The sequence below is a fragment of the Bos indicus x Bos taurus genome, chromosome 9 (genome assembly GCF_003369695.1).
Source record: "Bos indicus x Bos taurus breed Angus x Brahman F1 hybrid chromosome 9, Bos_hybrid_MaternalHap_v2.0, whole genome shotgun sequence".
NCBI classification, from domain to species: Eukaryota; Metazoa; Chordata; class Mammalia; order Artiodactyla; family Bovidae; genus Bos; species Bos indicus x Bos taurus.
The window spans coordinates 97,294,426-97,320,680 of record NC_040084.1 but is presented as its reverse complement, the minus strand read 5'-3'; the positions used below and the strand labels follow the sequence as shown (position 1 = coordinate 97,320,680).

General features: G+C 48.6%; 1 protein-coding gene across 3 annotated transcripts in view; it reads left to right on the top strand.

Moving 5' to 3' along the window:
- AGPAT4 (1-acylglycerol-3-phosphate O-acyltransferase 4) overlaps positions 1-26,255 on the top strand; it is a 1,412,466-nt gene that overhangs the window by 1,209,006 nt on the left and 177,205 nt on the right. For all 3 annotated transcript variants that reach the window (XM_027551994.1, XM_027551993.1, XM_027551996.1), the window contains one exon: positions 20,160-20,277. In XM_027551994.1, the coding sequence (XP_027407795.1) occupies positions 20,160-20,277 (118 nt within the window). The remainder of the gene's footprint in view (positions 1-20,159; positions 20,278-26,255) is intronic.

The following is a 26,255-nucleotide window of genomic DNA, read 5'->3' as shown; positions in this document are numbered from 1 at the left end:
GCCTGGAGAATCCCAGGGATGGCGGAGCCTGGTGGGCTGCCGTCTCTGGGGTCGCACAGAGTCGGACACGACTGCAGCGACTTAGCAGCAGTAGCAGCAGCAGGGCGGGCTGTGACCCCCGAAGACCAGGGAAACCAGAGCACAGTTCCCCTGCCTTCTCTCTGCAGTCCACGATGAGTCACCGGTGCCCCCCTGGAAGGAGCCCGTGCACACTTCTGCACTGCAGCTGTCAAGGCTGCTGCCCTCAGAACGGATCACATACCGCTCTGATGGACAACGAGTCTTCCACTCATGAGTCCCTCGGGACTGGAGCAAACAAAGAAGCAATTCTGAGCTGGGAGCAGACCAAAAAAAAAATGCCTATCTTCCATCCTGAAAGGGGCATTTTGAAAGTGCCACCTGGGGCCCAGGCTTCTAATTTAGTGGCCTCCAGGGCTGACTGCAGCTCTTCGCAGAGGCCAGGGCAGCAGGCAGATACATCTCCCCTTTCTCCTCTCAGCCTGCTCCAATAATGGAACCGAGGCCTCAGCATCTCGCAGGAAGGAGTTTGTACACACCCAGCTTTTGCAGCTTCCACTTGAGGTGACCCCACCCACCTGGGGTCACCTGGCCCTAATAGCCAAAGGGGCTTGCATCCATGAGTCCTGCAGGACTGGAGCAAAGAAGCAGTCATTTAGGTTTTTTGTTGGTTGCTTTGGATCTTCCGTGTGGCGAGAGGGCTTTCTCTAGTTGCAGAGAGCGGGGGCTGCTCTCGAGTTGTGGTCCACGGGCTTCCCACTGTGGTGGCTTCCCTTGTTGCAGAGCCTGGGCTCTAGAGCACACGGGCTCAGTTGTTGTGGTGCTAGGGCTTAGTTGCTCCTTGGCATGTGGCATCTTCCTGGAGCAGGGATCAAACCCGTGTCCCTTGCATTGGCAGATGGAGTCTTATTTATCCACTGTACCCCCTGGGAAGTCCCAAAGAAACAGTTCTTAGTAGGCACAGGAACATCGCCACCATCCCCTGCAAGTACCCACTCATACCCAGCAGAGAGGGAGCAGGTGCTCCCTGGAAGGGACCTAATGACATGTTTTCCCAGCTGCTGCCTGAGAATCCACTTCTAATTGGCCCAAGTGCAACTGGGCTGAGTGCCATCCTCCCCTTTGGGACAGTGACAGGTCTTGGCACACGCTCACCTGCCGGGAGCCACTAAGAACAAAGGAGGAGGCTTGGACAATCACAGAAGGCAGAGAGACAACCGGTAGCCCAGGCCAGTCTGCTTGATAATATTCAGCCCCTGCACTAGGCCGTTCGGTCAAAGCTGAGAGCTGTGTCTGTTTCATCTAAGGCACAGAAACGCCCACGGAGTCAGAAAAACAGAGAAACAGGAAAATGTTCCAGACAAAAGAACAAGATACATCTCCAGAAACAGATCTTATTTTCATGGAGATAAGTGATTTTCCTGATAGGGTAACAGTCATACATGTTCACTGAGGTCAGTAGAGCAATGCGTGTACAGGGTGCATATACAAGCAATGCATATATGTGCATATATACTTCAACAAAGAGAAACTATTAAAAAGCACCAACCAGAAATCACAGAGCTGAAGAATACAATAACTGAACAGAAATTTGCGATCCGAAGTTTCGAATGCAGACTAGATCAAGCAGGAGAAAGGATAAAGCAAACTCAAAGACCAGTCAGTGGAATTCATCCAATCAGAGGCGTATTGGAAGGGTAAAGGATGAAACAGAAGAAAGATACTATAAGAAATTTATGGGGCACACTATTTAATGAAATAGACCATGCATGAATTATGACAAGTGAAAGTCTTAGTTGCTCAGTCGTGTCCGACTCTGTGCGACCCCATGGACTGTAGCCCACCAGGCTCCTCTGTCCATGGAATTCTCCAGGCAAGGATACTGAAGCGGGTAAGCCGTTCCCTACTCCGGGGAAACTTCCCAACCCAGGGATTGAACCCAGGTCTCCTGCATTACAGGCAGATTATTTACAGTCTGACCCACCAGGGAAGCCCAAATGAAATATTGACATATAACATTTTATAAGTTTAAAGGGCACAATATATTGATGATAAAAGAGATAGTTCATCACGAAGATATAACATTAGGAAATATTTTTTAACGCTAGTAAATATTTATTCACTCCACACAGGAGCACCTAAATATTTAAAACAAATATTTATGGAGCTGAAGGAAGAAACAGATAACCATATGATAGCAGCAGGGAATTTCAGCACCTCACTTACAACAGTAGATGTATCACCAGACAGAAAATCAATTAGGAAATGTTAGGTCTAAACTCCATGTCGTGTTTTCAGGAAGCAAGCGCTGAGCCCCTAGAGATGTGAGTGTAGGCTTGGGGGCGGGGGGTGCAGGCTTGGGGCGGGGGGTGCACTTGGGGGTCTTGCTGTGCATAGTGAAAGCCGAAGGGCGGCAGAAGAAGGGGCTTCAGTTGCAGCAGGGGGTTCAGCCCGTCCTGTGAGGAGCTCTGGAGCCAGGATGAGCCCTCAGATCTCCTCTGCATCAAGGAGGGCGGGCAGCAGGAATGCACTCCCCCAAGCACAGACCCGCCTTTGTCTGTGGACCCCCGACCCAGCAGGGAACGCACGTGACACGGGGGAGGAAGCCACTTCTTTCAGCTGAGGGCAATTCCTGGTTGGAGTCTATCACCGAGAGCTATGCGGCCAACACACCTCATGGCCAGGGAAATAGTTGTTCTGGCCAGGGTCTCAGCACGACTACAATCCACCCTTGGGGTAAGTCATGCAGACATTCACTGAGGTCGGTAGAATGATACAAGGTTCCTATACAAGCAATGTGTATATGATTTCAACAAAGAGAAACTATTAAAAAGTACCAACCAGAAATCACAGAGCTGGAGAATGCAGTAACTGAACAGAAATTTGCAATCGAAAGTTTCGAACGCAGACTAGATCAAGCAGGAGAAAGGATAAAGCAAAGTCAAAGACCGGTCAGTGGAATTCATCCAATCAGAGGCGTATTGGAAGGGTAAAGGATGAAACAGAGTAAAAATCCTCCCTGACCGTCAGGAAGAGGCAGGGCTGCAGCCATAATGGAGGGAAGAGGAGCAGGTGGGTGCCTAGGTGACTCACCATGCCATCTGTTGGTGCCCTCCTGCCCAGCCTGGAGAGCAGATGGTCAAGCTCAGTAGCCGTGCTTTAGAAGGGCAGGTGGCCAGGGGCTTGGACCCATCAGGGATGACCTGGAGTGCATGGCTGAGGGTGAGTGCCGTGAAGCAGACGCCACCTCCAGACCAGCTGCAGTGCAGGGAGCTGCGGACCCCTACTTACCTTCCTCCTGTGAACCTTCCTGACAGTCCGTTATGCTGCCAGAGTGGCAGCTCCTCCCCTTGCCCTCCAGTCTCTGGGCGAGCAACATAAAGACAGCTTCAAGTTGAACAGAATTCTTCATATATATCCCAGGCTCAGGAGTTGCAGCTCCCAGGCTCCAGAGCACAGGCTCAGGAGTTGCTGCACTTGGGCTTCGTTGCTCTGTGACACGTGGGATCTTCCCAGACCAGGGACTGAATCTATGTCTCCTGCACTGGCAGGCTAATTCTTTACCACTGAGCCACCAAGGGAGCCCTTTTTCTTTTTAAACCCTAATGCTTAAAAAAAAAAAAGTTTCTTTATTTGGCTGCACCAGATCTTAGTTATGGCACGCAGGATCTTTCCATTGCAGCATATGAGATCTAGTCCCCTGACCAGGGATTGAACCCACACCACCCCCTGCATTGGGAGTAAGGAGTCTTAGCCACTGGACCGCCAAGAAAGTCCCTTTTATTAAAAAAATGTATTTATTTGACCACGATGGCTCTTAGTTTCGGCATGTGAGATCTAGTTCCCTGACCAGGAATTGAACCCTGGCCCCCTGCATGGGGAGCAGGGAGTCTTAGCCACCAGACTGCCAGGGAAGCACTCCAAGTTTAACAGAATTTGTGATGTATTTCATAGTAGAAACATTTTTCCCTGTGGAAACCAGAGCCTTTGTACCTGTGAGGCTCAGAGCTGCGCAGACAGAGCACAGATTCCCAGGTGGGTCCCTGGGAGTTGCGGCAAGAGGGGCCGGTCCTGCTCCCACCTTTGACCCCGAGCCACCGGATTCTACCTGGTGGAGGCACAGCATCGGGTGTGGTTGTCAGTTTACATGGAAACAATGGACAGAAGCAAGGTGTTCAGGGAGGGATGACGGGTTCCCTCTGGGCAGCTCAGCAGAGGTGCTCAGCGGGTCAAGGAAGAGATGAGTAGACCACCTCAGAGGGATGCTCAGCTGAAAAAGACACCGATTAGATTTATCATCTCAGGGCCCTGCACTTCAACCCCCAGTTCTATAACCAGAGGCTGAGAGACGTGCCTGCCCTGGAGAAGGAGCTGAGAACAGCCACAGCTCAGAAGGCTGGATTCCCGGGTGCCCTTTGCCGTCTCACTGCGGGCTTTCCTCCCAGCTGTGCACTGCTGTTCACGTAACGACAGCCCCGGAATTGGAAGACCAGGGTGGGCGGCAGGGGTAGATCACTCCCGGAGGTCTGGGTCCACAGTTCTCTGGGAGTGTAGCTCCTGAATCACTTGTTGGTTTACGTAAAGCAGCTTTGTCAGTGCTACTTCATTCAAGTCCTTGACTCTGGATGCAAAGGGTGGCAGACTGTTAGCACAAGTCCGTGTGCCTGACGCACAGCGAGGCCGAAAGGAGCCGGGAGCAGGGAGCGGTTTATTGCAGGCCCCTGCCCCGATGGCTTAGCGGGTAAAGAATCCATCTGCAGTGCAGGAGACACAGGAGATGCAGGTTCCATCCCTGGCTCAGGAAGATCCCCCGGAGAAGGAAATGGCAACCCACCCCAGTATTCTGGCCTGGAAAATCCTATGGACAAAGGAGCCTGGTGGGCTGGAGTCCATGGGGTCGCAAAGGACACGACAGCCTGCAGGCACAGCGTGCGAGGAGACGGGTGGCTCTTGGCCCAGCAGAGACGGGTCGAGCTCCCAGAAGGGTTCCAGCAAAGCACTTTTTAAAAAAGGAGGAGAGGGTCCTGGGGTCTGTGATCAGTTCATGCCCAGTTCTCTGACTGGCTGATGGCGAGAGAACAGGGCGAGGAGCAGGGGTTACCATCAGTCCTCAGGCTCCAGGGGACCCGGGGCTGTGCGCTCAGGGTCGCCAAAAATAGTTAACTTCTTCCCTTGGGTGGGGCGTCTCACATCTGCACAGATCAGCTGGGAGAGAATCTGCCTGCAATGCTGGAGACCTGGGTTCAATCCCTGGGTTGGAAAGATCCCCTGGAGAAGGGAAAGCCTACCCACTCCAGTATTCTGGCCTGGAGAATTCCATGGACTGTACAGTCAATGGGGGTCTCAAAGAGTCGGACACAACTGAGCGACTTTCACTTTCACATCTGGGAAACAACTCAAGAAACTTGCATCAGATACTGTTATCTACTTCAGAGAGGAGTTAGAGTGGAGGATATGGGGGCCTGTCTAAGAAAGGGCCCCTGGGGTCCTGCTCGGTTACAATCCTCCCCTTTCCTTTGATACTCCTTAATTTTGAGGAGAAAAAGGTTTGAACAAGAAAAGAAATAAAGATTCAGATAAAGAGGTTAATCAGAAACTTGGCAGGGATACCCACAGGGTCCTGCTTGGTTACAAGATGAGCAGACGCCTAATGACACCTAATGATGATGACAGAACCCCTGAAACGCAGCTGTGAAGTCTGTCTGCAGCCGCGCGGTCCGTCTGCAGCCGCGAGGTCTGTCTGCACCGTCATTCGACAGACAGGTGCAGCGCAGGTGCTGCAGACAACCCCGAGCTTCTGCGGTGCGTCTCCCACGCACTTCACTCGTTGGCTCTGGGGAGCAGAAGCGGCCCTGGGCTGGGGCTCAGAGCGGCTGTGGTTCCCCGATTTCCAGGCCTGGCACTCACATTCTTCCAGGGGTTCTCCTCCCCTGCCCCTCAGCAAGGCCTGCTGAGCTGTAAATAATAGAAAGAGCATGTATGGGAAGTATTTTATTCCTTGTACTATAAAATGGTACAACTTTGAGGTTTGAGTTTTTTAAGGCTGAATGCTAAAAAAAAGGTCAGGCATGAGAGAGAGAGAATGGAGTAGGAAATGGCAACCCACTCCAGTATTCTTACCTGGAAAGTCCCATGGACAGAGGAGACTGGTGGGCTACAGTCTGTGGGGTCACAAAGAGTTGGACACGACTGAGCAACAAGGAAATAAGTCCTGAATATTCATTGGAAGGACTGATGCTGATGCTCCAACATTTTGGCCACCTGATGCGAAGAACTGGCTCATTTGAAAAGACCCTGATGCTGGGAAAGATTGAGGGCAGGAGGAGAAGGGGACGACAGAGGATGAGATGGTTGGATGGCATCACCAACTCGATGGACACGAGTTTGAACAAGCTCCGGGAGTTGGTGATGGACAGGGAGGGCTGGCGTGCTGCAGTCCCTGGGGTCGCAAAGAGTCGGACACGACTGAGCAGCTGAACACAGAGAGAGAAAAAATGAAACACAACATTGAAAAGCAAATGGTGGCACACCTGAGCATGTGCACACATACACACACACATGCCTCACATACACACACTACACATACCCCCTCACACACACCATCTCTTCCTGGCAATTCCCTGGGTTTCCAATTAGAAGACGGGAAATAGCTGCAGAGCTCCTCTCAGTCACCAGGTGGCGCCAAAACCTTAAGGGAAATCATACTTTGCAAGTACTGGTAGCCAAAGTGAAGTGACCTTCACTTCACAAGGGTTCACCCCTTTCAACTGACAACAAGGGCAGGAGAATCAAGACACAGAAGCAGCATTTCTGGGTGAAGTGCAGACTTGAAAGACTGAGAGCCGGGTCCTACCTACAATGTAATGAACCCTTTATTCACTGATGGGTTAAAGATGGAGGCGTGGGGGGTGTATATATTGTCCGCAGGACAGGAGATGGATCACCTGCTCTGTCTGATAGCCTCTTATCAAATGAAGCAGCTTCCAAACATGCATGAAGTGTCAGCACGTTGGAGGTGCTTTTTAAAAATATTTGTTTGTTTGGCTGTGTCGGGTCTTAGTTGGGACACTCGGGACCTGTCGTTGCAGAGCGTGGACTCTCGTTTCGGCGTGTGGGCTTAGCTCCTCTGGCATGTGGGATCTTAGTCCCCCACCAGGGACTGAACCCATGTGCCCTGCATTGCGAGGCGGATTCTTAACCACTGGACGGCCAGAGAAGTCCCGCGTCAGCACATTCAAACTGATGGCTGTTGTTTTCCAAGTTCACGTTGAATTTCTTTCTGCAGAAATTAAGTGCACCTCTCTTATCTGATCAGCCCTGTCCTGTGAGGAGTCCAAGGCCAAGCAGAATGGCTTTGAAGTCCAATAGGCCTGGTCTTAAGAGTGAGTGTCGACTGGGACTAGCTGCAGGGGTTGATGGGGGTCAGCTTGGCTCATGCTGCACAGCTGTTCTGTTAGACACCAGTCTCCGTGCTGCTGGGAAGTCAGTTTGTAGGTGTGGTTAACCTCTGCCACGAGTTCGCTGACTCATGTCAAATAGATGACCCACAATGTGGGTGGGCCTCATCTAATCACCCGAAGGCCTTAGGATCAGCCCTGTCATAAGGTTCATGAAGCAAAGACTGAGGTTTTCCAGAGAAGAAGGAATTCAGCCTTGTGATTATAACTTGGAAACTCCTCCTGCATTTCCAGCTTCCCCTACAGATTTTGAACTAACCAGCTCCCACAATCCCATGAGCCAATTCCTTAAAGTAATTCCTCCATATTTTATACATATATATGTACACGTGTACATGTACATATGTACATGTGTGTGTATATATATATATATATATATCAGTTTAGTTCAGTCTCCCAGTCGTGTCCAACTCTTTGCAACCTCATGAACCACAGCATGCCAGGCCTCCCTGTCCATCACCAACTCCCGGAGTCCACCCAAACCCATGTCCATCGAGTCGGTGATGCCATCCAGCCATCTCATCCTCTGTCATCCCCTTCTCCTTCTGCCCTCAATCTTTCCCAGCATCAGGGTCTTTTTCAAATGAGTCAGCTCTTCGCATCAGGTGACCAAAGTACTGGAGTTTCAGCTTCAACATCAGTCCTTCCAATGAACACCCAGGACTGATTCCCTTTAGGATGGACTGGTTGGATCTCCTTGCAGTCATATATATAAACATATATGTGTGTATATATATATCTCCTATTGTTCTGTGTGTTTGGAGAATGAACCCTCACTGACACATGAGCTGTAGTCATCAGTAAGTGAATTATATCACCTCTCCAAGACATGCTTTCCTCATCTGTAACGTGATGTTGTAAAACCAAAAGGATTTAATGAATAACGCACGAACCGTGCCTAGCGTGGATCCTGATCAATCACGGTGTATACTAAGCACGATATTCTTCCCTCATCCATCCTAATCCCAGCACACACACACCCCTACAAGTTTACATCAGGCTGCAGAGATGAGACGCACACTTCCAAGACAATCTGTGCTAGAGCACACGCGCGCACACAAACACACACAATTCCTTGTCTCTGTGCTGACTGCAGTGTATGCAGATGTCCTGTCTCAAAGGGTCGTCCACAGACCAGCTACTAGGGCATCACTCAGGAACATGGTGAGACCTACTGATCCAGGGACTTTCCTGATGATCCAGTGACTGGGCTCTGAGCTCCCAACGCAGGGGGCTCAGATTCAGTCCTGTTTTAAAAAATAAATAAATGAATTGTAAAAACCCTGGTGATCCAGAAACTGGGAGGAGACTGCTGGCTTTGGGGGTGGGAGTTGAGCGAGGGGGGGCGGGGTCTACAGCAACCGGGGTTTGAACAAGCCCTCCAGGTGTCCCCACGGGCTGAGAGCCACTGCTGTGCTGACTTGTCAGCGCTACAGAGCAGGGACTTCTTTTGTCTGTTGTCTGCAGATTCTCTTTTGTTTACATATTCCCAGTACCTAGAACAGTGCCTGGCACATCGCAGGCATCCACCACATGTTTGCTGAATGAAGGGGTTTCTGTGCCAGCTCGACAAAAAAAAAAATATAACAGTCGGCTTTGTACCAGCATATCTGCACTTCACACAAAGGACAGGCTTGTTCTCTGCTCCAGCTCCCTCTTTGCGTCAGGGATGCCTCCACATTCCAGCTCCTGTCTACCTTGATCATTTTAGTCTTGACCAGCCTGAGCGATCCGTGGACTCGAGACCTCCATCATCCAACATCCAGCTCAGGTTGCCTTCCCCACCTGACTGCAGACTTCCCCCATTTGCCAATTCGTGAGGCTAATGAAACACAAAGAACTTTAAAATTCCCATTAAGTGATACCCTCATTAATTATCTCACAGCTTAATATTTAGGCTGTCCTCTTTCCCCACCCACCTCAAAGCATGCTCACAGACATTATTTACCTTCCTTCCGCTCCATGAAGCAGACCGAGGTCCCTTGGGGCAGGCAGGGCTGTATAAGATCTAATCCCACAGTGGTGCCTTGTACTGATCGCGCCAAGAGCAGAAATCACCTCTGGTACTGTCGTCATCAAGAGTATCCTTCCAGACCGAATCTGACGGCATGGCCTGGGAAGTCTGGAGCTGAGCGCTGGGAGTGTAGCCTGGCAGCTCTCCCTGTCCATTGCCTGACACTCCATTACATTCTAGGACTTAAGTGATTTCCTTCTAAATACACGTGGAGATAGATATATTCGCAGTATTTACTGATTAAATATATGTATTATATAAACTAATGCTATGTAAACACACAGCTGCTGTGCTCTGCTCAGTGACATCAGTTGTGTCTGACTCTTTGCTACCCCGTGAATCATAGCCCAGCAGGCTCCTCTGTCCATGGAATCTCCAGATAAGAATACTGGAGTGGGTTGCCATTTCTTCCTCCAAGGGATCTTCCCGACCCAAGGATCGAACCCCTGTCTCCTGCCTCTCCTGTATTGTAGGCAAATTCTTCACCAGTGAGCCACCAGGGAAGCCCATAAATACATAGATCCCCCCCAAAAAATGTTCAGTTCAGTTCAGTTCGGTCGTTCAGTCATGTCCGACTCTTTGCGACCCCATGGACTGCAGCACGCCAGGCCTCCCTGTCCATCACCAACTCCCGGAGTTTACTCAAACTCATGTCCATTGAGTCAGTGATGCCACCCAACCATCTCATCCTCTGTTGTCCCCTCCTCCTCCTGCCCTCAGTCTTTCCCAGCATCAGGGTCTTTTCAAATGAGTCAGCTCTTCATATCAGGTGGCCAAAGTATTGGAATTTCAGCCTCAACATCAGTCCTTCCAATGAACACCCAGGACTGATCTTCTTTAGGATGGACTGGTCGGATCTCCTTGCAGTCCAAGGGACTCCCAAGAGTCTTCTCCAACACCACAGTTCAAAAAGAGAGAGTAATAAATATTAATAGTTCCAAGAATCTTTGTGCCTGAAAGGGAACCGCAGTGTTCCAACTCACCGGCAGGGGGCGCGCTGCTCACAAGCAGTGCTCTTGGACTAGAACATTTGTCTGCTGGAACCTCCACTCTGCAGAGGCAGGAGTTTTCAGTTAAAGATGTGGCAAGTGGGTGCTATCTGGGCATTCAGTTTTGATGATAAAGGCGACACTTCACAGTTGGCGTTCACCTGAAAACACTCTCATCTGATTTCAGCTAACTAATTTCAGAAATTAATGCTAATCAGATCCTTTTTGGAAAATAGATTTAAGTTGACCTTTAGAAGTAGGATATTTGTTGTTGTTTAGTCACTAAGTTGTGTCCAACTCTTAGTGACTTCATGGACCATAGCCTGCCAAGTTCCTCCGTCCATGGGATACTCCAGGCAAGAGTACCGGAGTGGGTTGCCACGCTCTCAAGGAGAGAGTCATTTCCTAGGCAGGTTGATAGGCAATCTAGGGGTCCCCAAGGAGAGAGGGGTCTGGAATTCTCAAGGAGGAAGAAAGGACAAACTTTTTTTCTTTCTAAACATTCCTTAGGATTATATAACGATAATGTATCCTGCCTAAGGACAGTCTTTGGATTCAACCTTCTGTTATCTTAAAATGTTAGTTATGGGAGTAGACCTGGTCTTTACAAGGATGTATCTTGCCTGAGGACCATGTTATCTTAAAATGTAAATTATGGGAGTAGGTCTGATGAGGTCTTTACAACATCCAGATATTCTTTGGATTATATAACTTCATTGTTAACACTAGCAAGCGGGTACTCTTTCTGCCCCCTTCTGATGCCTATGTCAGAAGCTTTCTCTATCTCCTTTATACTTTAATAAAACTTTATTACACAAAAGCTCTGAGCAATCAAGCCTCGTCTCTGGCCCCGGATTGAATTCTTCTCCTCCGGGGGCCAAGAATCCTGGTGTATTCGAGTGATTCAACAGCAACCTTTCATCCTCCAGGGGTTCTTCCTGAGCCGGGGATCAAACCCTCAGCTCCTGCATTGGCAGGTGGATCCTTTACTGCTGAGCCATCAGGAAGCCCCAGGGTAAACAGATGTCACAAATAAGTTTCCTAAAGCTGGAAAGATGACATGCATACAAACAATCTCCCAAGTTGTTCTGTTGTTCAGCTACTTGGTCGTGTCCAACTCTTTGCAACCTCATAGACTGCAGCACACCAGGCTTCCCTCTCCATCACTGTCTCCCAGAGATGGCTCAAATTCATGTCCACTGAGTCAGTGATGCCATCCAGCATCTGTCCTCCCCTTCTCCTCCTGCCTTCAGTCTTTCCCAGCATCAGGGTCTTTTCCAATGAGTCAGCTCTTTGCATCAGGTGGCCAAAGTACTGGAGTTTCAGCTTCAGCATCAGTCCTTCCAATAAATATTCAGGACTGATTTCCTTTAGGATTGACTGGTTGGATCTCCTTGCTGTCCAAGGGACTCTCAAGAATCTTCTCCAGCACCAAAGTTTGAAAGCATCATTTCTTCAGCACTCAGCTTTCTTTATGGTCCAAATCTCATATCCATCCATACATGACTACTGGAAAAACCATAGGTTTGACTACACAGACCTTTGTCAGCAAAGTGATGTCTCTGCTTTTTAATACACCCAGGGACGGGAAGCCTGGTGGGCTGCCGTCTATGGGTCGCACAGAGTCGAACACGACTGAAGTGACTTAGCAGCAGCAGCAGCAAGTTCGTCGTAGCTATTCTTCCAAGGAGTAAGCGTCTTTTAATTTCGTGGCTGCAGTCGCCATCTGCAGTGATTTTGGAGCCCTAGACAATGCAATCTGACACTGCTTCCGCATTTTCAAGTAGCTCTAACTTGCATCTATATCAACAGTGTCTCCTAGGCACAGATTTTAAAATCTCTGAGGGCACTAGATTTACCTGCATTTTTCAAAGGAGATTCCATTGGTCTTTTCAGTTTATACAAACCCCACAGTCTGATGGTGTCACCTCTATAAACACAAGATGAGGTTGGTGATGTTGATGCCTTCGGGGTGCCCCAGGCTCTGTGCTAAGAGCCTTCATGCTTATATTCTTGACTCACAGCCACCGCTGTGAGGTGTGAACTGTGTCCTTCACACAGGTGACCAGAGACTGGAGCTCGGTGTCTGTCCACGGTTACACGGCAAGCGAAGAAGGAAGCTGGCATTTGAGCCCAGGGATCGATGCCTCTAAGCCCTGCTCTGAACCACTTCTCAGGATGCAGGCAGCTCTAAGCGTTCACTTAACCATCACCACCTACAAACAAAGCCATGGTCACTGCTTGGGCCACAGGTTGTCTATCATGCCAATAGTTGACCTTGCTAAGATGGATTTTGAAGGTATATAGGAATTAGAAGAAACTGCTGATTTTTTAGACATTGACTGTGTAAAAAAGGGGTTTCCCTGATAGCTCAGTTGGTAAAGAATCCACCTGCAATGCCGGAGGCCCTGGTTTGATTCCTGGGTGGGCAAGATCCACTGGAGAAGGGATAGGCTACCCACGCCAGTGTTCTTGGGCTTCCCTGGTGACTCAGTTGGTAAAGGATCCACTTACAAGGCGGGTGACCTGGGTTCGATCCCTGGATTGGGAAGATCCCCTGGAGGAGGGAAAGGCTGCCCACTCCAGTATTCTGACCTGGAGAATTCCAAGGACTATGTAGTCTATGGGGTCAAAAAGAGTCGGACACAACTGAGCCACTTTCACTTTCATGTAAGAAGAGAGACCGTCCCATCCCACCCTCACACATCCTGCCCCCCACGTGCACTCACGCACGGTCCCCCCGCGTGCTGGATGAACACAAAGCAGGCACAGGGGTCTGTGCGGTGCACCTAACTGTCACACTGCCCTGTGGGAGCCGCAGTCAAGCTCACGTAGGAAAATGGTGCTGAGTCACCTCCTGGCACACACTGCCAAGTCCCTGGTTTACAGCTTGTTGCCTAAAAGCATGAGGGAGGGTGAGTTCATCCAACTAGACAGGCTCTTAGTGTCAAGTGAGGTGCTTCCCAAGCCTGCCTGTGCCCCCACGAACCCCAGGGCATTTTTATAAATGTTTATTTATTTGGCTGCGTCGGGTCTCAGTTGTGGTATGTGAGGCCTTCCGCTGCAGCGCCTGAACTCTCTGGTTGTGGCACACGGGCTCCAGGGCACACAGGCTCAGTAGTTGGGACACTCAGGCTTACTCGCCCCACGGCACATGGGATCTTAGGCCCCCCGCCCAACCAGGGATTGAACCCGCATCTCCTGTGTTGCAAGACAGATTCTTAACTACTGGGCCACCACGGAAGTCCCCACCCCACCCTCAACCAGTCACATTTCTGGACTCCACCCTAGAGCTACTGAATCCACATCTCCAGGTTGTGAGCACAAGCAAAGGTGTGCATGTGTGTTTTTTAAATCCCTAAGTGATCCCATAGCAGTGGGTACACCCGACCACTGCTTGCGATCATTGCAGAAGGATTAGGACATCGGTACCAAGGATGCTCATAAAGGATGCTGAGAAAGGTGTCGGTGGAGAGGCTCGGTGACAGCACTTTTCCCCCCGGTTCGCCTGGACACAGAGAACCCACTAGAAGGATGACCCAGCGCTTGCTTCTTGGCTCCCCGACGTCAGGTGGGCCCGCAGCAGTGAGGTGGCCCCTGACTGTCCTGCTTCCAGTGGATCCAGTTGGGTGAAGCAAGAGAAGCAAGAATGATGTTGACATGGGCATGGAGGCCCCCGAGGGGATTGTGGTGCTCTCGGGGGCTCTGTTCTCCCAACGAGGAAGGCAGCCAGCAGCCGGGGGAGCGGGCTGGGCAGTGAGACAAGCAGAGATGAAAAGGACAAGGAAAAGCCAGCCTCGGCTCTGACAGTCATGGCCTCATCCACGTCCCCTTGAGAACAGTTGCAGCAGGTCAGGCAGAAGCAAGGGGGTGGGGGCGGGAGGCGCCGCTGGGCTCCGAGGAGCTGACGTCCAGCCCGCGGCCTCAGCCTTTAGAACCACTCTGTGACCTTGCCACAGCCTTCAGCCCTGAGTCCTCTTTGCTATTTGTCACATCACAGGAAAGGGCTTCCCAGGTGGCTCAGTTGTTAAAGAATCTGCCTGCAGTGCAAGAGACCCGGGTTCAATCCCTGAGTCAGGAAGATCCCTTGGAGAAGGAAATGGCAAAACCCACTCCAGTATTCCTGCCTGGAGAATCCCATGGACAGAGGAGCCTGGCGGCTACAGTCCATGAGATCACAAAGAGTCAGACATGACTGAGCATCTGAGCACAGAGCAAATGCAAACTATTATACAGAGAATAATAGTTTATCCAACCTTGTTGGATAAACAGCAATGTTCTACTTCAACTACCCTGGTGGTCCAGTGGTTTAGAATCTGCCTTCCAATGCCGGGAACCTGGGTCGAATCCTTGGTGCAAAAACTAAGATCCCACCTGCCACAGGGCGACCAAGCCCGTGGAAAGCGATGCAGACCCAGTGCAGCCAAAATAAAGATAACAAATGAAATTTAAAAGCACTGGCCGCATACCAGGTCTAAATATTAAAAAGCAAAAGCAACAAGCTCCTACTGTTTAGCACAGGGAACTATATTCAATATCTGGTGTTAAACTGTAATGGAAAAGAGTATGGAAAGAATATATATGTATATCTGAGCCCAGCTTTCTTTATGGTCCAACTCTCACATTCATACACGACCACTGGAAAAACCATAGCTTTGACTAGACGGACCTTTGTTGGCAAAGTAATGGCTCTGCTTTTTAACATGCTGTCTAGGTCGGTCATAACTTTTCTTCCAAAGAGTAAGCGTCTTTTAATTTCATGGCTGCAGTCACCATCTGCAGTGATTTTTAAACTACAGTTGATTTATAATATTGTGTTAGTTTCAGGTGTGCAGCAAAATGATTGAGTGATGCGTATATCAATTGTGTGGTAAGTCTCTCAGCCACGTCTGGTTCTTGTGACTCCAGCCCTCCAGGCTCCTCTGTCCATGGGCTTTCCCAGGCAAGAATACTGGAGTGGGTTGCTGTGCCCTCTTCCAGGGGATCTTCCCAACCCAGGGATAAAGCCTGTGTCTCCTGCATGTCCTGCGCTGGCAGGGGGATTGGCCAGTGGATTCTTTACCATCGAGCCACGGGGGAATCCTTCAATACATATGTGTGTGTGTGTGTGTGTGTGTGTGTGTGTGTGTATAGATACATATTCTTTTTCAGATTCTTTTCCATTTAGGTTATTATAAGAGATTAATATAGTTCTCTGTGTTATACAGTAAATCTCTGTTATCTATTTTATATACGGTAGGCGTATCTGTGAGTCCCTCCCCACCCCTCTTTCCCCAGTGGTAACCGTAGGTTTGTTCTCTGTGTCCCTGAGTCTGCTTCTCCTTTGTAAGTCAGCTCACTCGTCTTGCTGAGCGTCTGTATTCTGCGTCCCGCCCGGCCGTCCCGGCGCCCACGGCCTTTGCGGGTCGGGGTCTGCTGTGTTGCGTCTCTGCCACTTTCTCTCATGGCAGCTTGTTTTCTCCTGTATTTGCTGACTTTTTTAAACTTGTGATCCCAGGTTTCTTGGAGTGTTATTTGTGTTTTTTGTTTGTTTGTTTGTTTTTGAGGTTTGGCTTTTTTAAGAGCATTACTCTACAGAAAATATTTTTGCTTCAGCTAGGTTCTTGGCTATACTGTCAAATCAACTTTTTGGCATGAGGCTCTTTTAAGGCTTAATCAGGTGGTATGAATTCTTTTCACAGATTTCTGTGCATGAGGTGTGTATGCGTGTCTGTAAGCCAAGTAATGGGAAGATCCACCTTCCACCTTGGCTCTGGCCCAGGTTCCACCTCTGCTTGTAAAGACCAAGCCCTGGGCACCCTGGGATTAGGAAAACCGCCCCAATGCTAACATCAGATTCCTCCCTCCCTAAACCAGCAGAATTTTCTCTTTCTCATCCTGAGCTTCAGGGATTTTCCTGACGTTCCCATCAAGTCAACCATTTACTTAGCAAAGACGTCTGTTGCTTTCCTACTTATTCATCCAGCATCTTCAGGTATTTACACCTGGGAGCAACCGCCTTCAGCATGCAGGCACCAGATTGCTGAAAAGCGGCATTTTCCAATTAGTCTTCGGTCAGTAACATAAATTTCTCTGATCTTTATGTCCCTAGTAAGCAATTTTAAACCATCACTACAGTATTACAAGCTCCTGGACCTTAACAGAAAAAAAAAAAGAAGCTAGGGACATAGGGTCAGGAAAGACATATACTGGAGATACAAACCTACTTATTAAATCTTGTGACATTCTCATTCATCACAGCTTTATCACTGGGCTGTCGGCCAGGAATAGTCTTTACATTGTCCCAGAGCCAAAGGAAGTCCTCTGTGTCCTGCGGTTGCTTCTTTGTGTTATACTGAGTCCGCTTTATTCTAACTAAGTGTTCGAAATCACGTGACACCCTCTGAGTTATAAAGGACGTTTACCTTTGTGAAGAGAAGGGCCGATTAAGAGGAAGGAATTGGTTTCACCTCGATGACCACCATCGGGGAGATGCCCTTCTTGGCTCACAGGGCTCGATTCCGGATGACTGTCAGGTTGGCACCTTCATGGGGTGTGTCATTTGTCCGTTGACTCAGCTAAAATGTACTGAGTGCCCACTGGGTGCAGGCCACTATGCCAGACAGACACTGGAGAGATGAGGGAGACACAGCCCTGACCTTGGCCTTGGATGAACTCACTTTCTGTTGGAAGTAACAGAAATATAAATACTCATTACCATGAAACCATGAAATGCTGCATCTGAGATGTAAAGACAGGTATTTCCCTCCTAAGTGTGCTTACTGTTAAGTCGCTGAGTCATATCCGACTCTTTACGACCCCATGGGCTGTAGCCCGCCAGGCTCCTCTGTACATGGGATTCTCCAGGCAAGAGTACTGGAGCGGGTTGCCAATTCCTTCTCCAGGGGATTTTCCTGATCCAGGGAATGAATCTGTGACTCCTGCTTGGCATGCTGATTCTTTACTACTGAACTACCAGGGAAGCCCATTTGCTTCCCAGTACTTCATTCTTAAAAGACTGAAAACTCAAATATTTCAAAAATACATAGACTCTGATGATGACACGATACCAGTTGGATTGGTATCTGGGGTGAAGGACACTCGCCAGGTTCCGTGCCTGACCTAGGTCCCTCCCTGCACGGTGGTTTCAGGGGGCAGCTGCTGTACTCACTGAGGCAGACATTGCTGACCACCGCCCTCCCCACCTCCGGCCTTCACTGTCTTCACTCTCACCATGTAGAAAACCAGCTAAGAGGCAGCGGTGCTGGGCGGAGTTTGATCCTCAAAGCGCAAGGCTCTGGGCCAGAGAATCTCTGGTTTGGGTTTCCGTCCTCCAGGTTTCCCAAATCTTTGCATTCAGTCCACCCTGGTACTGTTTTATACAAGGTGAGCATCCTGACACCCGGCCCTTGGCTTTTTTACTACTCAGAAGCTTCCTTGGTTTGATATCTGCCTGTCTTCTCCAGGTTACCATGAGGATCCACTGGAATAAGGGAAATCAAAGTGCAAAAAAATAATGTGCTGTAAATTTATAAAGCTTTATCAATATTATTATTAGAGTAATATCGGAGTGTTAGAGCATTTTGTATTATACGGTTTCTTTACTAACTTATATTTAAGCCATTTTTCAGTTCAGTTCAGTTCAGTCGCTCAGTCGTGTCCGACTCTTTGCGACCCCATGAATCGCAGCACGCCAGGCCTCCCTGTCCATCACCAACTCCCGGAGTTCACTCAGACTCACGTCCATCGAGTCAGTGATGCCATCCAGTCATCTCATTCTCTGTCGTCCCCTTCTCCTCCTGCCCCCAATCCCTCCCAGCATCAGAGTCTTTTCCAATGAGTCAACTCTTCGCATGAGGTGGCCAAAGTCCTGGAGTTTCGGCTTCAGCATCATTCCCTCCAAAGAAATCCCAGGGCCGATCTCCTTCAGAATGGACTGGTTGGATCTCCTTGCAGTCCAAGGGACTCTCAAGGAGTCTCTCAAGACTCTCTCTCTTCTCCAACACCACAGTTCAAAAGCATCAATTTTTCGGCTCTCAGCCTTCTTCACAGTCCAACTCTCACATCCATACATGACCACAGGAAAAACCATAGCCTTGACTACATGAACCTTTGTTGGCAAAGTAATGTCTCTGCTTTTGAATATGCTATCTAGGTTGGTCATAACTTTCCTTCCAAGGAGTAAGCGTCTTTTAATTTCATGGCTGCAGTCACCATCTGCAGTGATTTTGGAGCCCAGAAAAATAAAGTCTGACACTGTTTCCACTGTTTCCCCATCTATTTCCCATGAAGTGGTGGGATCAGATGCCATGATCTTCGTCATTTTTAGTAGTGTCTTAATCTAAAAATGGGCTTCCCACCTCCCAGTGCAGGAGATATAAGAGACATGGGTTCGATCCCTTGATCGGGAAGATCCCCTCGAGGAGGGCATAGCAACCCACTCCAGTATTCTTGCCTGGGGAATCCCAGGGACAGAGGAGCCCGACAAGCTACAGTCCACAAGTCTGCAAACAGTCAGGTGCCACTAAAGCAACCTAGCACGCAGGCAACCTACAAATAGGCCTGGGAATGTTTTAAGAGTCATCACAGATTAATAAAATGACTTGCATGTTTGTATTAATTTTAAAGCATAGAAGAAAAATTTTAAATTCCGTAGAGGCCAAGATGGAGGGGTTCTGTTTGGATTACCATTTGAAATATATTTCTAGACCACAGAGTTCTTGTACTGAATCCAAAAACGTCCCAACTCTTTTGTTGCACGTGTCACTCAGCATTGAAGTAAGTGAAGAGATTGTAGTGTCTGAACAGAATATCTGCAGTGGCGCCCTTGAAATCCCTCCTCCTTTCTGTGGTCTGAGTCAGGGATAAGTCATTCCTCTGACGTGAATGACATTAGCAAATATTTCTGAGCGCTTGTTGTAGATGCCCAGGTCATTCATAGCATCACTTAACGGGTGTCAGACACTTGTTTTTTTGCTTCTTTAAAGACATTGACCCACTCGATCCCTGGTACAGTGCACTGGAGAGGTCGATTTCCATCTGAGATGGGAACTTTCAGGGAGTTCTGCAGTGTTCCCAAACCCGCCTACCCACGTAGGGATTTGAACTCAGGCAGCTGGCTCCAAGGCCCCGTCTTGACCTCTGGCTGTTCCTTGCTCTGTCACATCAGCTTCACCTCCCTCTTCCTGCCCCGTCTCATCGGTGACCACATTCCTGTCCGGGTGCAGGAATGCAAGATAGTAAGACGTTGAAGAAAGCTGAAAAGCGAAGATTTTGGAGTCACAAAGACTCTCCTACTTACCGGCTTCAGGCAGTGGTTTAACTTGTCTAATCCTCGATGTAAAATTAAACCCAATGCACACACCTGAGGAAACACCTAACGAGAAGGGTTTCAGAGCCTGTCTCACCCTGCCCACGTAATCAGCACCCGAGAGATGTTATTTATCACTAGTAGTCAAAACAGCACAAAGGAGGAGCTCAAACCACAAAGCCACATGGTCTTTTCTTGCCTTGTAAGCACAGGCCACATGCCAAGAAAACTGTGTCGGGGCCTGTCCATCACTTGTCAAGAGAGTTTCCCTCTGAGCTTCTTGCCTGAAGGCACCTCCATGTCTAAGAATTTCCAGGACAGCGTTTCAAGGAACCCTTGTCCAGCCCACTATGCAGATCTGACTGTCTCTTCCCTCTGTCTTCTCTCCCCAGGCCTACAGAGTCAATGAGAAGGCGGCAGAGCAGGCCCGGTGGGAGGAAGCCTCCAAAGAAACAATCAAGAAAACCACCAAGCCCTGTCCCCGCTGCCACGTGCCGGTAGAAAAAAACGGTGAGTCTGGGCTGACCGAAGAGCGCGGCTGTGGTGGGCTGTCCTCAGAGGGCAGCAGAGAAGTCGGGATCTACAAGGGCTTGCTAGCTGGGGAGCTCAGCGCTGGGGCTTTGGGGCCATCTGGCCAGGGTTTGAATCTCAGCACCACGTCAAGCTTCTTAACCTCCTGAACCGCAAGTCCTCGTCTGTAAAATAGAGATGCTAAACAGAAGCTGCACAGCCACCGTAGGATTAGGTGCAGGACGGATGGCAGGTGCTTCCCCGCGCCTGGTATAGAGACAGTGCTCAAGAAACACGAACCGCCCTTATGTTACTTACTATTAACATATTGAACTCTCCTGGAGAAGGGAATGGCAACCCACTCCAGTATCCTGGCCTGGAGAATCCCATGGACAGAGGAGCCTGGTGGAATACAGCCCACAGGGTCACAGAGAGCGGGACATGACTAAGTGACTGACACTCACAGGAAACTCCCCAGTCTGCCATCTCCCTGGAGCGCTCTGATACTGAGATACTCATCGGCTGGGGATGAGAGCTGGCCTGTGGTGAGTGAAACCCCACCCGCAGCCCCAGGGTGGGCCCTGCAGCCACTCTTTCCTCTGCTAAGGACTATATGGAAAGTCTTTTGTGGGGCTGGAGAAGACTCTTCAGAGTCCCTCGGACTGCAAGGAGATACAACCAGTCCATCCTAAAGGAGATCAGTCCTGAATGTTCACTGGAAAGACTGGTGCTGAAACTGAAGCTCCAGTCCTTTGGCCACCTGATGTGACAAGCTGACTCATTGGAAAAGACCCTGATGCTGAGAAAGATTGAGGGCAGGAGGAGAAGGGGACGACAGAGGATGAGATGGTTGGATGGCATTGCCGACGTGATGGATATGAATCTGAGCACACTCTGGGAGATGGTGAGGGACAGGGAAGCCTAGCATGCTGCCGTCCATGGGGTGGCAGAGGGTTGGACAGGCCTGAGCAACTGAACAGCACCAACCGAAGACAAATGTGAGAGCACCACAGGTTAAGTCCCTAGAATGTATCCACTGAGTCATCATTATGCCTTCATGATCTGGAATGTTCCTGGGCCTGCAGCGGCCTGGCCCGGACCTGTAAAGAGAAGACAACACCAGAATCAGAGGAAAGAGCCTCCCTGGTCCTCGCGGGCTGAGCAGGGTTAAGAAAGAAGCCCAGGCCCTTTCACCAGAGAGGAGGCACAGCGCTGAGAAGCATGGGCCGGTGTTCTGTCTCGTGGGTCCTTAAAGGATGCAGATTCAACAGTAAGAGACCCGCTCTGCTATTTTCAAAGGTCAGGAACCCTGGCTGTCTATCCCCTGGAGCCCAGAAGGGCACCTGATAAATAAATACCCTGGTGAATGTAAAAGGAGCTAGGAAAGGAGAGAGACACATACATAGATGCTTTTCTAAAATACGGTAGGGAAAATGAGCTGGAGAAAGACCCTGGGGTCAAGAGACGGCTTCCTGGTGGAGATGATGCCTGAGCCCAGAATGAGAATCGGTGTCACGAGGCAGGCAAGCCTCCAGGCAGCCGGCAGGTGCAAAGGCAGCAAGTGTGACCCGTCCACACAGCGCGTGCAAGAAGCCCAGCTCGTTCCTGGGTGAGGACGAGGAGCCTCGGCTGAAGTGAGTGGGCGCGGTGTAGGGCCCTGCGTGACCCGAGGGGCTTGGACTCGGTTCTCTAAGGCAGGGCGCCACTCGAGGGCCTGAGGCCGAGAACCCACGAGCTCAGATCCGCCTTGAATCAGACCACACCTGCACCCCCCAGAAGATGGAATCGAAGGCGTCAAGTGCTTCCTGACTGCAGCAACATTTCCTAATCTGGTTCTTTCTACGAAATACTGTGATGTACCGTGTACATGGAAAGCACTGATGTTTCACCTGTAGGCTTTTTTTTTAATGTTCTACAACCGCTTTTAACGTTCACAGAATGTGTGTTCACGTTACCAGCACAGCATATCCAGGATCCTCACCGTACACACAGATCTGTCCTTTGGAATCCTGATTGCTGGCACAAGGTCCGGGGCCACGTGTTACAGAGTATTCTCAGAGTCAATAACAGTGAAAACCTGGGGCACGTGTGAGTGTTCTTTAGTGCCGCAGGGACAGGCAAGCTTTCAAAGAACAAGGCAGAGATATATATATTTAAAAAACAAAAAGTGCACAGAACGTATCGTTGAGCTAAAAATGCTTCTTTGCAATTTTGTGTAGAGTGTGATCCTGAAGGATGAAGGGAGAGGTTTATGTCTTCTCAAAATTCTGTTTGAATCAACTGGAGATGCATGACTCATGTTTAGAAAGAGTCAGGCCAGGGCAGAAAATCTAAGAGACTGAGATTAAGCAGAACTGGATTTAATTTCAAGGAAACCTGGTTCTCCCACTGGCTTAGAGGTCACACCTATAGATTTTTAACCTATGAACTGAAAAGCTGAACCTTTCAGCTAGTTCATGATAGTCTAAACTGTTCTAAAGGCTATCACTACAGCCTAAACAAACCTAGGCTCTATTAGAAAAGCTAGTTTGTGGCTCAGATGGTAAAGCATCTGCCTACAATGCAGGAGACCCAGGTTCGATCCCTGGGTTGGGAAGATCCTCTGGAGAAGGAAATGGCAACCCACTCCAGTACTCCTGCCTGGATAATCCCATGGACGGAGGAGCGTTGTAGGCTACAGTCCATGGGGTTGCAAAGAGTCGGACACGACTGAGCGACTTTACTTCATAGAATGTAAAGAATCTTTCATTCAAGTATTAAAAAGTAAAGAAAAAAGAGAAAACATTTCATATAACAGTGGAAAGGGAGAGACAATCTGTAATATTCTAAATACTCACCCTAATCAGTGGGATAAATGATCACGTATTTCTAACACTGAAAGTTATATAAAACTAGTATTTTTTTTAAAAGCTAGTTTCACGGTAGTTTTCCACCTAAATGTTTCATATTTAACTGAATTCCTAAAGAGTAGTTCTACCTTCAGCAAAGCTGTCATGATCATGAGAATTCTCACCATTTTAAACGCAGGCTAAACCTTGCGCTTGCTCCCATAACACCCTTCAACCTCTGGAAATTCTTCCTTCACTTCTACCAGTTCCATCTCAAACCAGTGAGATCCTGGTTCCATTCCCTGATCAATAAGTGTCTGTTGCCCGTTAAATCTGCCTTCAGCTTGTTCCAGAACTTCAGCTCTCTCATTAAATCTGATGGCAGAGTGGCCAGCCCAGGCCATGGTGTTGGCTCTGCACAGTCTGGGCTTTCCATGGTTTGAGCAGCGGTCAGGAGACAGAGTTCTCTAAGAAGAAAACCAGATTTTCTCCATCCAAATATCCACAAATCAGTGTGACACCAGGAACTTCCCCGGTGGCTCAGACAGTAAAGTGTCTGCCTACAATACAGGAGACCTGGGTTCAATCCCTGGGTTGGGAAGATCTCCTGGAGAAGGAAATGGCAACCCACTCCAGTATTCTTGCCTGGAAAATCCCAGGGACGGAAGCTACAGTCCATGGGGTCACAAAGAGGTGGACATGACTGAGCGACATTTACTTTTAAGCTGGCGAGATTTTTAGAGTTGGAGTCCCTGACATTTCTCCATTTTATGGGGTCTAAAATACTCCTTCTGTATTACATACCAGGAAGAAAAGAGAGTTAACAAAATGATCGTCTTCATTCCTGCTATTTCCTTTTTTTCTTATTCTGCTATGCCACTGTGAGTCCAGTTTCTATAATAAAATCTCACTTGTTAATGCTAGTGCTCCAGATCCATTAAGATTTTAGTGTAATAGGAAAAATTCTCAAGCTTTCATTCAGCCTCCCTTTAATATTCAGCTAATTTGAATGCATTGCTTAAGCATTCTCTATGATATTCCAGAAAAATTTAAGTGATTATACAGTATTACACTATTAAATTATTGAAATCCTAAGTGTACAGTCAGTAAGTATGTGTTGAAAATACTCAACCCTGTAATTGTGTAATCCTAATTGGAAAATATTAAAAGTATCACAATGAGTTTTTCCCTTTATTTTCCACATATGTAAATGCTTAAATGCCCTTTAAAGCAAACCAAAAAGAAGTAGAAAAGTATGGGATTTTAAATACCCTTCAGTTAGCCTGAAACAAATGCCTTTAGTTACATATTCATAAATATTTTATATTAGTGCAAGTTCTCATGCCAAGCTTTTAATATAAAAATGAGACAGCCCTGAAGCAATTATTTGGAAAATTTGGCAAGGAAAAAAAATGGCTTAACAAGATAATTGGTAAAATTGAATAATGGAGTGCATTCGATGCTAAGTGAGATTCAAGCAAAGAAACCATGTCTGCCTGGATTGTCTGGGAGATTCGCTCACAAACAGTTCTCTACATAGAATTTTATACAAATAACTTTCCCTTCACATCACAGCAGACTTGCTGTCTGATCCCCAGAAGCAAATAGAGAATGCAGTTAACAAATTGGGGAGGTGGGGAAATCCCAAAATAAGTCCCCGAATAAGGGACTTTTCATTTCGTACTGGAAAGGCCCTGCTTCCTGAATGAAAGAACGTTGAAATCACGCAGATCTTGGCTCAACCTCTGGCTTCACACTGTTTATTTATTTTTGGCTGTGTTGGGTCTTCCTTGCTGCAGCCGTTCTTTTCTCTAGTTGCCGAGAGCGGGGCTCCTCTCTAGTTGAGGGGCTTCTCACCACCATGGCTTTCCCTGTTGCAGAGCCCCGGCTCCAGGACACATGGGCTTCACACGTCGCGGCTCGTGGACCACAGAGCACAGGTTCAATCAGTGGTGTGTCACATGGGCTTAGTTGCTCCGTGGCATGTGGGGTCTTCCTGGATCAGGAATCGAAACCATGTCTTCTGCACTGGCAGGCGGATTCTTTACCACTGAGCCACCAGAGAAGCCCTGCCTATACACTTAAAAGTACTCAACCTTGAGAAAATTCTGCACCCGGGCAATCCCCTTAGTCTCACGAGGTGCTCTGAGGAGCAATGACGTAACAGATGCAGAGCACCTGCCATTATTCACTAGTTTCTCACTGCCCTCATCTTGGCGTTTCCCTGGTGACTCGGGTGGTAACGACTCCACCTGCAATGCAAAGTCCATCATGCGAAATGCCGGGCTGCAGGAAGCACAGGCTGGAGTCAAGGCTGCCGGGAGAAACAGCAACAAGCTCAGATATGCAGGTGATACCACTCTAATGGCATAAAATGAAGGGGAACTAAAGAGCCTCTTGATGAGGGTGAAAAAGGAGAGTAAAAAAGCTGGCTTAAAACTCAGCATTCAAAAAGCTAAGATCATGGCATCTGGTCCCATCACTTCATGACAAATAGATGGAGGAAAAGTGAAAACAGTGACAGATTTTGTTTTCTTGGCTCCAAAATCACTGTAGATGGTGACTGCAGCCATGAAATTACAAGATGCTTGCTCCTTCGAAGAAAAGCTATGACCAACCTAGACAGCATATTAAAAAGCAGAGACATCACTTTCCTGATAAAAGTTCATATAGTCAAAGCTATGGTTTCTCCAGTAGTCGTGTATAGATGTGAGAGCTGGACTACAAAGAAGGCTGAGTGCCAAAGAATTGACGCTTTCAAACTGTGGGGTTAGAGAAGACTCTTGAGAGTCCCTTGGACTGCAAGGAGATCAAACCAGTCAATCCTAAGGGAAATCAACCCTGAATATTCATTGGAAGGACTGATGCTGAAGCTGAAGCTCCAATACTTTGGCCACGTGATGGGAAGAGCCAACTCATTGGAAAAGACCCTGAGGCTGGGAAAGATTGAGGGCAGCAGGAGAAGGGGGTGATAAAGGATGAGGTGGTTGGATGGCATCACTGACTCAATGGGCATGACATTGAGCAAACTCTGGGAGATAGTGAAGGACAGGGAAGCCTGGCGTGCTGCAGTCTATGGGGTCACAGAGAGTCAGACACAACTTAGCGACTGAACAACAACAATCTTCATCTTAAATAAAATTTTGAATA